The sequence below is a fragment of the Gopherus flavomarginatus genome, chromosome 4 (genome assembly GCF_025201925.1).
Source record: "Gopherus flavomarginatus isolate rGopFla2 chromosome 4, rGopFla2.mat.asm, whole genome shotgun sequence".
NCBI classification, from domain to species: Eukaryota; Metazoa; Chordata; order Testudines; family Testudinidae; genus Gopherus; species Gopherus flavomarginatus.
Genome location: NC_066620.1, coordinates 1,088,422 through 1,105,866, shown reverse-complemented (window position 1 = coordinate 1,105,866; position 17,445 = coordinate 1,088,422). Strand labels below are relative to the sequence as shown.

General features: G+C 43.1%; 1 protein-coding gene across 1 annotated transcript in view; it reads right to left on the bottom strand.

Moving 5' to 3' along the window:
* HNRNPLL (heterogeneous nuclear ribonucleoprotein L like) overlaps positions 1-17,445 on the bottom strand; it is a 43,790-nt gene that overhangs the window by 9,591 nt on the left and 16,754 nt on the right. Inside the window, exons 4-7 of the mRNA XM_050951467.1 lie at positions 16,213-16,298; positions 13,825-13,921; positions 13,667-13,739; positions 9,818-9,889 (exon numbers count right to left, since the gene is read on the bottom strand). Of these exons, the coding sequence (XP_050807424.1) occupies positions 9,818-9,889; positions 13,667-13,739; positions 13,825-13,921; positions 16,213-16,298 (328 nt within the window). The remainder of the gene's footprint in view (positions 1-9,817; positions 9,890-13,666; positions 13,740-13,824; positions 13,922-16,212; positions 16,299-17,445) is intronic.

The following is a 17,445-nucleotide window of genomic DNA, read 5'->3' as shown; positions in this document are numbered from 1 at the left end:
AGGCACTGTATAATTCCTGGCTGGTGGCAGCAATTACCAGGTCCAAGCTGGTAACTAAGCTTGGAGGTTTTCATGCTAACACCCATATTTTGGACGCTAAGGTCCACATCTGGGAAGAAATGTTATGACAGTACTCTTAGAGGTTACTTGTTAATGTGTTTGCCCCTTATAGGACAAGCCTGATATTTTGAATCCAGCAACTGCATCTCATGTAGGCTTTGATGCACAAATGATACTGTGAGGTGTGACGCTGAGCGGATCAAGAGTGACTACAGGGCTCTGGGAGTACGGGTGAAGGAGTTGGAGCGCAGGTGGTATTCTCTTTGATTCTTCCTGTCAAAGGTGGGGGCCCAGGCAGAGACAGATGCATCATGGAGGTGAATGCCTGGCTGCGAAGATGGTGTTGCCAGGAGAGCTCTGGCTTCCTCGACCACGGGATGCTATTCGAGGAAGGACTGCTAGGCAGAGATGGTGTTCACCTTTTGAGGAGGGGAAAGACCCTATTTGCACACAGACTGGCTAACCTAGTGAGGAGGGCTTTAAACTAGGTTCGATGGGGACAGGTGAGCAAAGCCCACAGGTAAGTGGGGAACATGAAGACTTGGGAGATGGGTTGGAAACAAGAGGGAGCGTGGGCTATAATGGCAGAGAGAAAGGAGGGTCAGGGCAAAACTGGGAGGCAAGATCAAACCAGTATCTTAGATGCCTATATACAAACGCGAGAAGTATGGGTAATAAGCAGGAAGAACTGGAAGTGCTAACAAATAAATACAACTATGACATTGTTGGCATCACTGAAACTTGGTGGGATAATACACATGATTGGAATGTTGGTGTGGATGGGTATAGTTTGCTTAGGAAGGAAAGACAGGGGAAAAAGGGAGGAGGTGTTGCCTTATATATTAAAAATGTACACACTTGGACTGAGGTGGAGATGGACATAGGAGACGGAAGTGTTGAGAGTCTCTGGGTTAGGATAAAAGGGGTAAAAAAACAAAGGTGATGTCGTGCTAGGAGTCTGTTACAGGCCACCTAACCAGGTGGAAGAGGTGGATGAGGCTTTTTTTAAACAACTAACAAAATCATCCAAAGCCCAAGATTTGGTGGTGATGGGGGACTTCAACTATCCAGATGTATGTTCGGAAAATAACACCGCGGGGCACAGACTATCCAATAAGTTCCTCGACTGCATTGCAGACAACTTTTTATTTCAGAAGGTTGAAAAAGCTACTTGGGGGAAGCTGTTCTAGACTTGATTTTAACAAATAGGGAGGAACTCGCTGAGAATTTGAGAGTAGAAGGAAGCTTGGGTGAAAGTGATCATGAAATCATAGAGTTTGCAATTCTAAGGAAGGGTAGAAGGGAGTACAGCAAAATAGAGACAATGGATTTCAGGAAGGTGGATTTTGGTAAGCTCAGATAGCTGATAGGTAAGGTCCCATGAGAATCAAGACTGAGAGGAAAAACAACTGAGGAGAGTTAGCACTTTTTCAAAGGGACACTATTAAGGGGCCAAAAGCAAGCTATTTCGATGGGTAGGAGATAGAAAATGTGGCAAAAGACCACCTTGGCTTAACCACGAGAAATTGCATGACCTACAAAATAAAAAGGAGTCATAAAAAATGGAAACTAGGTCAGATTACAAAGGATGAATATAGGCAAACAACACAGGAATGCAGGGGCAAGATTAGAAAGGCAAAGGCACAAAATGAGCTCAAACCAGCTATGGGAATAAAGGGAAACAAGAAGACTTTTTATCAATACATTAGAAGCAAGAGGAAGACCAAGGAAAGGGTAGGCCCATTGCTCAGTGAGGAGGGAGAAACAGTAACAGGAAACTTGGAAATGGCAGAGATGCTTAATGACTTCTTTGTTTCGGTCTTCACTGAGACGTCTGAAGGAATGTCTAACATAGTGAATGCTTATGGGAAGGAGGTAGGTTTAGAAGATAAAATTAAAAAAGAGCAAGTTAAAAATCACTTAGAAAAGTTAGATGCCTGCAAGTCACCAGGGCCTGATGAAATGCATCCTAGAATACTCAAGGAGTTAATAGAGGAGGTATCTGAGCCTCTAGCTATTATCTTTGGAAAGTCATGGGAGAGATTCCAGAAGACTGGAAAAGAGCAAATATAGCGCCCATCTATAAAAAGGGAAATAAAAACAACCCAGGAAACTACAGACTAGTTAGTTTAACTTCTGTGCCAGAGAAGATAATGGAGCAAGTAATTAAAGAAATCATCTGCAAACACTTGGAAGGTGGTAAGATGATAGGGAATAGCCAGCATGGATTTGTAAAGAACAAATCGTGTCAAACCAATCTGATAGCTTTCTTTGATAGGATAACGAGTCTTGTGGATAAAGGAGAAACGGTGGATGTGGTATACCTAGACTTTAGTAAGGCATCTGATACGGTCTCGCATGATATCCTTATCGATAAACTAGGCAAATACAATTTAGATGAGGCTACTATAAGGTGGGTGCATAACTGGCTGGATAACCGTACTCAAGAGTAGTTATTAATGGCTCCCAATCCTGCTGGAAAGGTATAACAAGTGGGGTTCTGCAGGGGTCTATTTTGGGACAGGCCCTGTTCAATACCTTCATCAATGACTTAGATGTTGGCATAGAAAGTACGCTTATTAAGTTTGCAGACGATACCAAACTGTGAGGGATTGCAACTGCTTTGGAGGACAGCGTCAAAATTCAAAATGATCTGGACAAATTGGAGAAATGGTCTGAGGTAAACCGGATGAAGTTCAATAAAGATAAATGCAAAGTGCTCCACTTAGGAAGGAACAATCAGTTTCACATATCCAGAATGGGAAGAGACTGTCTAGGAAGGAGTATGGCAGAAAGAGATCTAGGGGTCATAGTGGACCACAAGCTTAATATGAGTCAACAGTGTGATACTGTTGCAAAAAAAGCAACCATGATTCTGGGATGCATTAACAGGTGTGTTGTAAACAAGACACGAGAAGTCATTCTTCCGCTCTACTCTGCGCTGGTTTGGCCTCAACTGGAGTATTGTGTCCAGTTCTGGGCACCGCATTTCAAGAAAGATGTGGAGAAATTGGAGCGGGTCCAGAGAAAAGCAACAAGAATGATTAAAGGTCTTGAGAACATGACCTATGAAAGAAGACTGAAAGAATTGGGTTTATTTAGTTTGGAAAAGAGAAGACTGAGAGGGGACATGATAACAGTTTTCAGGTATCTAAAAGGGTGTCATCAGGAGGAGGGAGTAAACTTGTTCACCTTAGCCTCTAATGATACAACAAGAAGCAATGGGCTTAAACTGCAGCAAGGGAGATTTGGGTTGGACATTAGGAAAAAGTTCCTAACTGTCAGGGTAGTTAAACACTGGAATAAATTGCCTAGGGAGGTTGTGGAATCTCCATCTCTGGAGATATTTAAGAGTAGGTTAGATAAATGTCTGTCAGGAATGGTCTAGACAGTACTTGGTCCTGCCATGAGGGCAGGGGACTGGACTCGATGACCTCTCGAGGTCCCTTCCAGTCCTAGAGTCTATGAATCTATGCTGAAATTTGCTGGATGCAGGCACAACAGCCCACCACAAACTGCAGCATCAGAACCATAATAGGTAGTTTCCCTCTACCACTACTGACCCATTTAACACACCTCTCCCAACACAGCACACACAAAATCCCCACAAGAAAAGGTTACGTTCTCTTAAATAAGCTGTCCGGCCAATTTAGTAGTCTACTGGCAGAGCATCATGCCTCCACAAAGGGAAATCAAAGTTTGAAATTCTAGCTTGAGACCAAGCAAGGTTGGAATGGTTCAGAGGCAGGGCACTCAATTTTTTGGGGGGGAGATGTGGAACACAGGGAAAGAGTGTCTTTCTTCAAACAGTTCTCCAACTAACTTATAAGCAACATGCATATTTAAGGCTCTACATTAATACAAATAAAGGCCGCCTTGTTTTTCACTATGGGTAAAACCTCATTTTTCATGAAGCAATGTGACAAATTTCACAGTGGGCTAAACTGCATAAATCAATGTTTTAATGGTCACATTTTACTGAACTAACACAAAACACTTATAAAAAGATGCTTGAAGTATTTCAGTGAATCATTTTAATTCACATTTTAGCTGGTAGGGACTTTAACAACAGTGTTTCCTTTAGGGTGCTAGGGAGGTCTCCATTCCTCTGAGGCCTGGTCTACACTACAAAGTGAGGCTGACGGAAGACAGCTTATATCAATCTAGTTGTGCATGTGTCTATGCTTAAATTTATCTCCCACTTATGTAGGGACCCCATTAGGGTGATACACCTCCTTGAGCAGAGGTGAGCTGTGGTTGATGTACCGAGGTCAATGTAGTATGAGTGTAGACACTGTTACCTAGGTCAACCCCAACTGTCCTCTAGCAGCTGTCCTGCAATGTCCAACACTGACCACTCTGGTCATAATTGTGAACTCCATTGCCCAGGCATCCTGGAGACCAGAAGCTCTCCCCACCCGCTTTGAAGCCCTGCAAATTCCTGATTGTCCAGGCACACTTAGCTGCTCTCCACTGTTGTGTGCAACTGCCCAGCTGACCATGCTGGCTCCAGAGGCACCTGGCTAGAATACACAAGAGATATTAAATCTTTTGGGCCTGTGATTAGAAGCTGTGCAGCCACAGCTACAGACCATAGAAATGTGGACATCTATAAACAGGTTGCCTAGGGATTCCAAGAGAAGGGATATGACACAGGTTGGCAGCAGTACTGCATGAAAGTAAAGGAACTGAGACAGGCATACCAGAAGGCCAGGGAAACCAACAGTTGATCGGTGTCGAGCCGCAGACTTGCCACTTTTACAGAGAGCTGGATACCATACTTGGTGGAGACCCCACTAACACCCCATAGACCACTGTGGATACATGTGAGGAGCCTGAATCACAGCCAAGACAAGGAGGTAGCAGAGGGTGGGGACATGTGACTGGTGGGTTCAGCTATGCTGCAAGCCAGGACCTGTTTGGGACTCCACTGCAGTCCAGTCAGTCCTGGCAGTTGAGCATGGATGACCTTGATTCAAGGGATGGAATCTCGGGTAAGTGTGTAAATGTATTTCCCACTACACTGATGTACTTACGGCATCCTCCAACTCGACACAACTCCTGACTTTTCATTAAACCTACTTGTACTAGAAGAGGGAGCATTACAAAAGGCAAAGTTGGTATCTGCTTTTCATTCCCCTGCACAGTTAGGCTGGGGGGAGGTAGACAGTTGAGGAGATGTCATGTGGAACAGTTTACGCACACAGGGATGGCCCTTGAATCCTCCTGACAGATCTCGACGAAACTTTCATGGAGGTACTCTGTGATCCTCTCCCAAAGGGTTCTAGGGATAGCAGCCTTATTTATTCCTCTGCAGTAGGATACTTCCCTGAATCTGTTGGGGATAACTTTGGCAGGCACAGTTGCAGTAACAGGCTAGCAGCATATGGGCAATGCTTGGGGACCCAAGCAGCAGCTACGCTCTCTGTTCCTTTGTCGCTCTCAGGAGTGAGATGCCAGCGAAAACCTCCACTGCCTGTGGAAACGGTGCCACTCCCATGGCCCTATATTCAGTTTCCTGCAACTGAGCAAGTCCCTCATTTCCCTTGCCCCTGGAAGGCCTTACACACCAGGGCTGGGGCACAGAGTGGTGCCACGCACAAGCATTCTGAATCAAATGTCAATCAGCATATCTTGTTTAAAACTTCAGGGGAGTAAGGGAAGGGAGTTCTGAATCTTAACTTTCACTTTCCATTGTGACTATACTGACAATGACCTTTGTGCATTTAAAGTCTGTAGCTTCTGCCTTGCAGCCTTAAGGGGTTCCCCCTCCACATCTGAGGAATGCCTGAGCCAGATAAGGAGGAAAAAGATGAGGACTTGGGATGACATATTCAGTAAGATCCTACAAGCCAGTGCTGCATCAGACAGTGAGCAGAGGGCCTGGCAGGTGAATGCTGCAGTCTGTAGAGAGATGGTAAGAGCAGGCAGGAGGAAGGCCCAGGAGTCCAAGCAGGAAAAGGACAGGGAGATGCACCAGGACATAATGGGGCTTCTCTGTCAGCAAAACACAGATGCTGCATACTCTTGTGGACCTACAAGTTCAACAATCATGGGTTCACTTCCCTTTGCAGTCCATGGAGAACTCCATTACAGCACCTCAGTATACATGTGCCTCCCCTGCCCCCTCCAGCATTCCACATGGCATCAGAGGCCACATCCCTACCTCTTACCACTCCATACCAGGGGACATTAAGGACAACCACAGCTTCACATTTACTGACATGGGAGAGCCACGGTTTCTGCACTTGTAGCTAAAATAGACATGAATGTTTTCCCCTTCTTAAGCTCTGTTCTATGAATTTATGACTTTTTAAAATGTATTTGCTTTTAACTTGCACAGAATTTCTTTTGCAGTGTTTTCATTACTATGTACAATTCTAGTGTTTGGAAAATAATTCCTCTTGACTACTTCACACACATGCTCCAGAATAGCTGGTTGTATTGAAAGCACCCAGGGTTACTGTAGTGTGAGACAACTCAGAGGCTCAGTGACAAACAGTGTAATAATCACAAATGTATAGCAAACACCACAAAATTAATAGGTGCATTGACAGCGTTATATTCATAGAGGTACACCAGATACCACACAATTCCTAAACAGCTCCAAAACAGAAGGGGCAGGCAGATCACAGTACACCAAAACACATTACTGTGGTTTACTGTTAAAGTGCTCTTTCAAAGCCTCCCTACCTGTATATCTCTGCATTGAGCTCTTCTAATAGCCCTTGTGTCTAGCTATTCAAACTCAGCAGACAGCTGCTCCACCTCTGCCCTCCACCCCAGGAGCAACTTTTCCCCCTTTGCCTCACAGATATTATGCAGGACACACCAGGCAGTTATGACACTGGGATATTTTTCTCACAGAGAGCCAATCTTGTGAGTAAGCAATGCCAGCGTTCCTTCAGTCTACCAAAGGCACATTCAACTGTCATTCTGCACCTGCTGAGCTGGTAGTTGAATCTTTCCTTGGTGCTGTTAAAGTGGCCGGTGTACAGCTTCATGAGCCAAGTGAGGAACTGGTAGGTGGGTCTCCCAGGATTGTTAATAGCATTTCAATATTGGCAATGGTAATCTGCCAGTCAGGAAAGAATGTCCGTGACATTGCTTTCTGAACAGTCCTGTGTTCTTAAAGATGTGTGTCATGCACCTTCCCTTACCAGCCAACACTGTCATCAGTGGAACGTCTCCAGTGAACGTCTCCAGTAATGCTTGCAAAACCACACAGAAATGGACTTTTTTATTGATGTACTCTGTAGCAGGGTAGACTGGGGCCAAAACAGGGATGTCTATGCCTTCTATCACTCCAGTGCAGTTTGGGACCCTGTTGGTGCAAATCCACCCGCTATGTGTGGCACATTGCCAAGAGCTGCAGACTTGCATAGCAGAAGACAATTAAGGGCCCTGCAGACTTCCCTGACAATGGCCCCCACAGTGGATTTTTCAACTCCAAAATGATTTCCCACTGACTGGTATCAATCTAACATTGTAAGTTTCCACAGTCCAATTGCCACTTGCTTCTCCACTGTCAGCGCAGCTCTCATGGTGGCATCCTTGTGCTGGAGGGGCTGGGGCAGTCTCAGCACACAGATCTAGGAATACGGCTTTTGCGCATTCAAAAGGTCTGCAGCCACTGCTCAGCATCCCAAACCTGCATTAAGATGTGATCCCACCAGTCAGTGTTTTTTTCCTGGGCCCAGAAGTGGCACTCCATTATCTGCAGCTGCTCCATGAACTGGTTCTTGCTAGCTATGTCTCACGGCAACTTGTCCTCTGTGAAATTGTCCTGTTCCCTGCTGATTCAGTTCCTTCTTGTGACTCTGCAAATAGCAGAGAATTGTGCATCCTGTGCTTGCAGTGCTCATGACAAAGTGCTGCACTGTGCAGGCTCCATGCTTCTGTCAGAGATGGAGGAAGTGGAAGGCCACACGGATTTGTGGGAATTTTTAAGAAGGGGTGAAAAATCAGGGACATAGATGACATCATGACAAAGTTGCATGCTGGAAAGTTGACCCCTTGCTCCCAGTCACGCCTGCTACCTTGTTTCTGCCCCACCATGCATTGCCAGAAGTTCCCAAAGTCAGTGTGCTGGAGATGGCGAGCTGCACAACGGGATACCAACTCACGGTGCATTGCACTGTGCAATGCCACAAGCACTCCTAATAAGTGCAGTGCCAACGCAAGGATCCAAGTTTGCATGCACACAAGTGATATAGTAGGGTGGCTTTATAAACGTTTGTAGTGCAGATATGGCCTAAGTCTGAACAGTTTAGTTTTCTCTCAGGCAGGAGATATGATACAAGGAGCCTACCCTGCAGTCTGGCCCACTGAGAGCAGCAACCAGAGGAGCAAAATGTTCAAAAATCACATATGAACTTAGCAGAAAGAGGACTGTGTTTTCCAAGGATGGGAAAATTTTCTTTGAGAGGAGAAAGGGGACTCAGCTAAATTGGGTGGGCATGTTTGGTCTCTTCTTTTCTCACCCTAACAGAGAAGAGCAAATGGAAATAATGGGAATTCAAGGCTTGACGGTCGCTGGGAGAAAATAAGTTAGAAAGTTAACCTGTATTATACTGCACAAGACATCTGCATAAGAGAAAACAGACGAAATGCACTGACTTCTGGGGATTAAGATGACCAAAAAAAATAAACAAACACTTAACTTGCATGTGAAACTTATGTAACATTTCAGAAATCCTATCAAGATTTCTGCCTTCAGACCACTAAAGATGATGCAGATGGACTGCATATGTTGAGGTACAGAATACTAGATGCCCTAATAGAACTGAGGTCACTTGCTGACTGAACTTTGTAACAGTGATAGCAATAATTCCAAAGCTCTTCCCCCCAGCTATTAATGATATACTACCAACTGCAGACAAACAATGACAAGATGGATAATTAGAAGGGAAATAAAAACTGCAACTAGTAGCTTTGAATGCAAGTCTCAAAAAGCTCCAAAGATTTCCCTGAAACTATGTCAGGTTACAAACACTGTACATAGGTATCAGTTATTAAGTTGTACTGTGCTGTCTAGAAAAAAAAATCTTGGTGCAGATATTTATTCCCTTGTCACCATCTAGTGTGGTGGCAACTTACAGAGGATATTGTCCAAGGGGAAAAATTTGAACTGTGAAGCAAAAAGAAGGGTTACGGGTGCAAAACACTACAGGTTTCATCATATCACAAGCAGCATGAATAGACATTGGCACCTGTGCAACAGCAATACTGACAAACTGCAGAAGCTGAGAGAAGTCTAAAATTATGTAGATCATACTTCAGTGCCAGTGGTTCTCACACTGTGGGTCAGGACCTCCTTTGAAAGGGGTCACCAGGGCTGGCTTAGACTTGTTGGGACCTGGGACTGAAGCCCAAATACCACTGCCCAGGGCCCGAAGCCAAAGACCAAGGGCTTCAGCCCTGGGCGGCAGGGTCAGCTTACAGGCCCCTGCCTGGGGCTGAAACCCGTGAGCTTCAGCTTTGTCCCCCACACCCCTGCCCAGAGTGGGGGGCTCAGGCTCCCCCGGCCCCAGGGCAACAGGGCTTGGACAGGCTCAGGCTTTGGCCCCAGACCTAGGGCAACAGGGGTTGGGCAGCTCAGGCTTTGGTCCCCCCTCTGGGGGTCGTGAAGTAATTTTTGTTGTCGGAAGAGGGTCACGGTGCCATGAAGTTTGAGAACCCTGTAACCTATAAATACCTAATTCCACCACACAAAAAACTAGAAGCCATGAACCACCTGTCACTCCATGCAACTTACCATAGCCATCATGTCTAAATGATGAAGGGTGTTCTCCCAGAATGGCTTGCCTCTGGCGGCCCTTCCCTCTGTCTAATATACAGGAAAAAAGCAGTTTTAACAAACAGACAAGTACAAGTAATTCTCAAATTAAGATATTAGTTTCATCTAATAAAAGGGAAAAAAGTAATTTGATTCATGGTTAACTTAAAAAATTACCCATTCAAATCAGTTTTTAAACACAAGCTGTCGTCAGAGGACACCAATATTAAGAGGTTGTCTGCATAACAAATTTCACTTAAGTTGAGATTTTTTTTGGCAAAGAGAAGGTACAGACACTTTAAATTTATGGGAATACTTGAAATTTTTCCTAAAGCAACATCACACAATACTATAGGAAACATTTTAGAGTAGGATTTACCTATGCATGTCTTAAAACAAGTTTTAAATACAGTACTTTTGAAAGACAGTACCTGAATCCTACTATTAGCTTCAACAGCAACACATTTTCAAAGTGGGCTTCTTTCAAGAAGTTTCAGCATAAGCCAACAACAACCTGTATTACATGGTTTCACAATCAGTAAACAGAGAGCATTACATATGTGTACACTATATTTACATGAACACCTAGTGGGAGTGCTGAAAGGATTGTACATTACTGCATTATTCATGCTGCATCACAGGTTATATTTTAATTGCTGTAAAATGTCAGAATAATGCACTTCAACAATAGACAGTCCTTTGAGCAAACCTGTTTTATATAACAATCTAAAGTTAAGCAAGGGGTCAACATTACTGGATGGAAGCAGTGCGCCATTTTCAAAAGGGTCATTTCTAATTAGTGACTGCTGCGTACTGGAAAAATGTGAACTCCCAAGTACTCTTTTGGTAAGCAGCAGTTAATTTTAAAGAATACTTCTCACTGTGTTTTGTTAATAAACCACTTCTTTAAGTGTCATATTCAAAGATGTGGTAAAATGTTTAAGTTTGCTGTAATTATCATTCTATTTAAATATGACTGAATGATGGAAATTGACTCTCCAAGCCCACTACAATTAGTGTTTTTCCCAAGTAATTTGAACGGCTGAGCTTAACCTCTATGACAGCATACAGTGGGAGATGAGAAATTGTGTGATTTCCACCTAAGATGTTGAGGATAGGTTCCTAGCTAGATGATTACCTTGTCAATAAAAATCAAGAGAGGATGAGGAATGCTCCCACACAGCACTTTGGCCTATAGAAAGCCCCTTTCAGAGAGCAGAGATGAAAATTTAGGTGTAAGATCCCAGCCTGTGGTTCTATTCTCTTGGACCTATGCAGATTAACTGGTACAGTGGCTAGCTGTTAAAGAGTTCTATCTTTAATAGAGGGAATGTCTGTGAAGCACTGGTCTCATAGTAAATGGCAAACGTGAAAGGGGTCAGTCCCCTGGCCAGAAGGAAAAGACATCTCTCCTCAACCAGTCACTTGCTGACAGGATACATGCAATCCAAGAATATATTCCCCTCATATCTGCAGGTATTCCTTAGAGAAGCTGAAATGAAAGAAGCTAGCTTTGAAATAATAGTTTAGGTCTTCTGAGAATTTCAGAAGAGACTGGGGGTACCTCAGCCTACAAGGGAACCAAGAAATAAATGCTATGTCTCATGAGAACTTTTATTGCTGTGGAGTACACAGTGACAAGCCAAGCCTCAGAATGAAGTTCTCTGGGGATAAGATCTTGTTTGCTGAAGCTAGAATCTTGCAGTCTGGGCATATCAAGTTCAAAGATCATGTAGCACCATCAGAACTTCAGGAAGAGGAATGGCCTGAAGAGTGCATGTGGAACAGCTGGCATGTTACATGAAGTATGGAGAGGAAGTGCTGGGATAATTGCCAGGATTACTTTATCAAAATTGCTGGTTATGGGCTGTAACTGCTCTATATGCCTGCTTCACTGGATAAAAACTGGCTCAGGGAGGTAGAGTTCACCTATTTGTGTACTGTCCTATATATTACTTTCTGGATCAAGGGATGTGTGCAACAGAAAGAGAAAAACAACACTACAAAGAGACAGCTGGATAGTACAGATCTAAGTCCCTTTCCTCTTACATGGTATGAAGGGATGTAGTGTCAATATGTAGATGACAAAGATAGTCAAGAAAATGAACTAAAAAAAAGAAAATAAAAAGAAAAAAGGAGTGAGAAACAGATCTGTGCATTTTTTAGACCAGAGTTATGCTGGTGAGAAGCTTCTCATCTCCCACTGCTTCATTTGCTGGAGAAGCCCCTGGTCCATACAGTCATATCTGTTTGTAACATAATTACATGAAATAAAGGTTGCCAAATTTGAGACTAGATGCCATAAAAACAGTTGTAATATAAATTGCAATGTTTAAGAAACTGACAATCCACTTAATCTTTCAGGTTTTTTCACTAGTGCAGTTTCTTTGCTGTCAGTTTCTAAACATTTTTCACAATTTTAATTTTCTTTAATATTTCCTGACTACTTGAGTGAGTTTCTGAATTATGGTTCAAATATTGAAATTCTATCATCAACCAATACTGTAGCTCCCTTGTTAACCTTTTACAAGAACTTCATTTTGAAAATCCAAAACCTGCGTTTTTAATCATACAACAGTTTTACAAGCCAAACCACTACTGATAACACCCAACATTTCTACAAAAATGTAAGTTTGAGAGTGCATCTCAGAGAGAAGTCAAAGCCCCTGCTTTCATATTTAAGACTTTGAAGATACTCTACCTTGGTTAGACATGTTATGTTTCCACCTCCATGTTATGCACTCCTAGATTTCTAAAGATTACATTATAGAAAAACTATTATTGTATACAAGTCACTGAACAGTTACAAAAAGAGAATACTTTAAATACTTTACAGAAGTCAGGCTACACAGCAATTTGTCTTTTACATTTTTAGTTCACTATAAAGCGGTAAGCTCTGACTAGTTTTCACAGTTAAGAACCTAAGAGACATGTTACACATGCACCACATGTGCACCTCCTTGCTTCAAATACTTAAATTTAATATACCTGAGGAAGCTTGTTTAATATTGTATTATTAATCCCAGTTAACTACAGATAAATCCTTCAGTTTACTTACTATGAGACAATTTACACTGGAAAGACTGACTGAAGTTGTCTTAAATACAGCAAGGAATAAAATAAGAGTATTACAACAATGTAGATGAGATCAACAAGAAATTTGGGATTTACCGTTTTATGGAGGTTCTTAAATGTTGCAATTGTAATTAGGGAAATAAGACCAATATACATAAAAACTTGAACAGAATGGGTACAGTCTATCATGGTATTCATCCCATGCAAATTTGAAGTACTTTAAGTGTCCTCCTTTAAAAACTTGTGGTGGTGGTGCATGTAGTATGCAGACAAGGTGAACTGCAAGTCTGAGTTTTTTCAGAGGGCTTTTTGCTGATGCCGATGTAGTGCATGATGAAGTGTAGAGTCAGCCTGCTGGAGTCCTCTATCCTTCTTAATGCCTTGTCCAACATAGGGGAAAAAGTCCTTTCCATAGAGAAGCAGTGTGCAAGTTTGTAGTTTGTAAGGAATAGTCTGTATCAGTTTCCTCTCCTCCAAAGAGTGAGAGCTGCTTGGAGAAATGCAAGTCCTTGTACTGCGAACATGCTTGCATGTGTGGGCTCCTTGTTGAACTAAATAGCTCATTGTACACCAGTAGGGGGCACTAATGTTCAATGTTACTTTTTTCCTGGATTACGGGTTGGCCTTTGCAAGACAGCCTTCATCAGCAACGCCTTGTTTGAAATGACTATTGCATTACACAAGCTAACCATGTATAAAGTAGTGTCATTAGCATAGTCAAACACTTACAGCTATAACATATAAAAAACCTACCTCGTCTGCCCAGATACGGTTTAGTGTAGTCCCAACTATCATTGTCGTTTCTAATGACATTAAGTCGAGTTGGCTGTTAAAATTTAAACACAGGGGGTAAGTCTTGAACTTATGCACTTCATCAGTAAAATAGTTAATAGAGAAGATCTGAGCATTACCCTTGCATATTCAATTTTTAGTGTACAGCATCCTGCATATATATCTGCTCCATTGAGTGCTGCTTTAGCCTTCTGAGCACAGAGAACTGATTCAAATGTAAATCTTGTTAAGGATTTTTTTGTTTTTAAATAAAGATGTGTTTTTCCCCCTCCATAATAATGAAGCAATCCAAGACATTTTAAAGCAACCTACAGTTACGTTGTTAGGAATAAGTGAGAGATCTAAACAGACACACTTGTTTAAAACTGCTGAAAAGCACTGGCAATTCAAGTTCTCAGATGCGGCCTGAGCCATATGGTACCTGCCTTTGAAGTGTATGCAGCCCAGGTTGAGCGGTTTCATGAATTAAGAATAGATTCATTCTGCTTACAGTCTATGCAGGTTCAGTGAAAGTCTCAGTTTATTCACACAGGTCTCTCCATGCTGAGAGCGTATCCAACTTCTAAATGGTGGACAACCTACAGCTCAGAGTGAAAATGGAAGTGGTCACTTCATCTGATATTCTAAGACAGGGGTGGGCAAATTTTTGGCATGAAAGCCACATCTGGATGGGGAAATTGCATACAGGGCCATGAACGTAGGGCTGAGGCAGGGGGTTGGGGTGCAGGAGGGAATGTGGTGTGCAGGAGAGGCTCAGGGCAAAGGGTTGGGATGCAGGAAGGGGGTGAGGTGCAGGAGTGGGCTCAGGGCAGGGGGTGGAGTGCAGGAGGGGTGCAGCAGGGAGCTCAGGGCACAGGGGTGGGGGCTCAGGGCACAGGGTGTAAGAGGGGTTTGGAGTGCGGGCTCTGGCCCAGCGTCACTTACCTGGAGCGGCTCCGGAATGGCAGCAGGGCTAGGGCAAGCTCCCTGCTGCCCTGGGGTGCGGGGGGCAGTGGGCTCTGGGTGCTGCCCTTGCCTGTGGGTACCTCCCCCGAAGCTCCCATTGGCTGCGGTTCCCCGTTCCTGGCCAATGGGAGCTGCAGGGGGCCTGCAAGCGAGCAGCGTGCGGAGCCCTCTGTCTCACCTTCCCCTTCCCAGGGGCTGTGGTGCCAACTGCTTCTGTGAGTGGTGCGGGGCTGACAATCCTGCAGGCCGGATCCAAAGCCTCAATGGACCGGATATGGCCCATGGGCCGTAGTTTGCCCACCTCTATTCTAAGAGCTTGTATTCATGAACATTAATTTATGGCAAGCTAAGGGTGAATCTACCCTGCCACACATCAACTGTCCCTTGTGGACCCTGCTTATGCATCTTAACAGTTTGTTAATGCATGTCAGCAGGGTTCACACAGACAAGCAGTCTATGACAGGCTACTGCAGGGTAGATTCACAACCCAGCTTGCTGCAAACTAAATGTTTGTGTAGGCTAGCCTAAAACTTAAGGCTTACTACACACTAAATCAGAGTATGTGGATGTAGCACGTTACTGACAAATATTGCGAATGACTGTGCCATGGGAATCAGGGACAAGGTTCAAACTAAACCCTTGAACAAGGCGGCTGGAGTTGGTATCTCCTCTTAGTACTACTAAAACCAGACCTGGAAGGTTGGGTCTGGACAAACGTGAACTCGATCACCCTAGCATGGAAGGAACTGAGGATATAAAAAGGGAAAGATTTGAGTAGTCTGTCCCTTTCAAAAAAAAATTCTACCACTGAATCAGGGAAAAGAAGTTTAAAAGACTTCTTGTGTTTGGATTTTAGTTAAACATTGTGTTTGTATATGAACATACAAGAGACCCCAAAGGGACATTTTTGACAACAGACACTGTATTTGTGGCCTGAGATTAAAGAGAAATTTGCTTTAACTTCATTGTCCAGTGGTAGAGAAGACAGCCTGCAAGACAAGTGTCCCTTCAATATGCTAGGCTCAATACATGGGGGAGAAATTCATATTCTTTACATATTTTGAGATTTTTAGTTCTCTGGAGACTAGCATAAGAACATACAAAATGCCTGCAGAGATCTAGAGGATGGCTTATGTCAAGGTGTCGCCTCCCTCCTTGATCCCTGTATTCAATGGTCGGCTGTGCCAGACAGCCTAAATTCAGCAGCACCCAGCACAACAGACCATACAATTTGCAGCATCTTTTTAATGGGGAAAAACCATGAAACTGACTTTACACAATGTGCTCCCAAATGCACAAAAATGATTAGCCTGTAACATTCATCTTAGGAGTTACTTTTAGCACAAAATATAAAAACAAATGAACAAATATGGGATTTAAAAGTGGCAATATATTGGTGCAGATTTATCTGCTGCATACACTGGAAATGACAAAGCATCTCGAATCTAATAATTCTCAAATTTGTAGAGCTCAAGACTAATCTAAAATCTTATTGATATATGCATGCTTAAGTCTCATCTGCAGCTGAGAACATACAAATATGAGTATTAATAAAAGGATATTCAACCATTGCTTGTATTCCATTTCTCTTGAATATAACAATACGTTGCACTTTCCCAACAGGGTTGCACACAGTATACAAGACATCCTATAAATGAAGAAGAAAAGCTATTTTAGAGAGACATTTCAAGTTTGACATTTTTATGAAGATTCACAAGTGTTCTACAGGACTTCAAGGTATATTGCATGTGTTCGTGGAGTAAATTTCACCATATCTGCATTTAAAGCTCAAAGAAGGATAAATCCAGTTATTTATCAAATTATAGCTACTTTATACGTATATTAAGAAATGTTAACCTTAAAAGATGATGATTTTTCCTTATGTTGCTGTATCACAATCAAGAACAGTCAACTCCCTCAAAGGAAGATTGTCTGTTTTCAATTTCTAAAATACATAACCTCTTAACCAGGGGTTCTCAAACTGGGGATTGTGAACCCACAGGGCGTCACGAGGTTATTACGTGTAGGTCATGAGCTGTCGGTCTCACACCCACATTAAATTAAATTAAGATTAAATTAAATTAAAAATCCCTGTTTTTAATTTATAAGGGGGAGGGAGTGTCGCACTCAGAGGCATGCTGTGTGAAAGGGTTCACCAATACAGTTTAAGACTCACTAAAGGAAGCATTCACACAAGTATTAGGCTTCACTCCAGGATATAGCTCAGGCCACAAAAGGAGAACTCCTTTCTCTCTATGCCGGGGTGAGCAAACTACGGCCTACAATTTCATCTCAGTCTGACTTTCTAATACCTCCTAATGGAGACTCAGACATCAGTTTAAACTCAACATGGCTAACACTGAGCTCCTAATTCCACTCACAAATGCCCTCCCCACTCCCTCCTTTCTCAATCACTGTGGACACCACCACTATCCCGGCCTGCCCCTCAGGCCTATAACCTGTGCCTCATCTTCAACACAGACTTCTCTCTAGGTCCTCACATCCAGCCTGTCTCATTCATGCCAGTTCTTTATGCATTTCATCTCTAAAATAAGGCCTTACTTATCCATTCACACAGCTAAAACTCTCATCTCGACTTCCGTCTCTCTGGCCTTGACAAATGAAACCTAGCCCTTTCAGAATACTGCTGCAAAGGTTTTCCTAGCCATCGTTTTGATTGTGCCATCCCTCCACTGGCTCCTTCTTCCCTATCACATCAAACAAACTGCTTTGCCTTTACTTTCAACGCCCTTTACAGTCTATCCCTACCACTTTATCATCTCTCATTTGCTGTC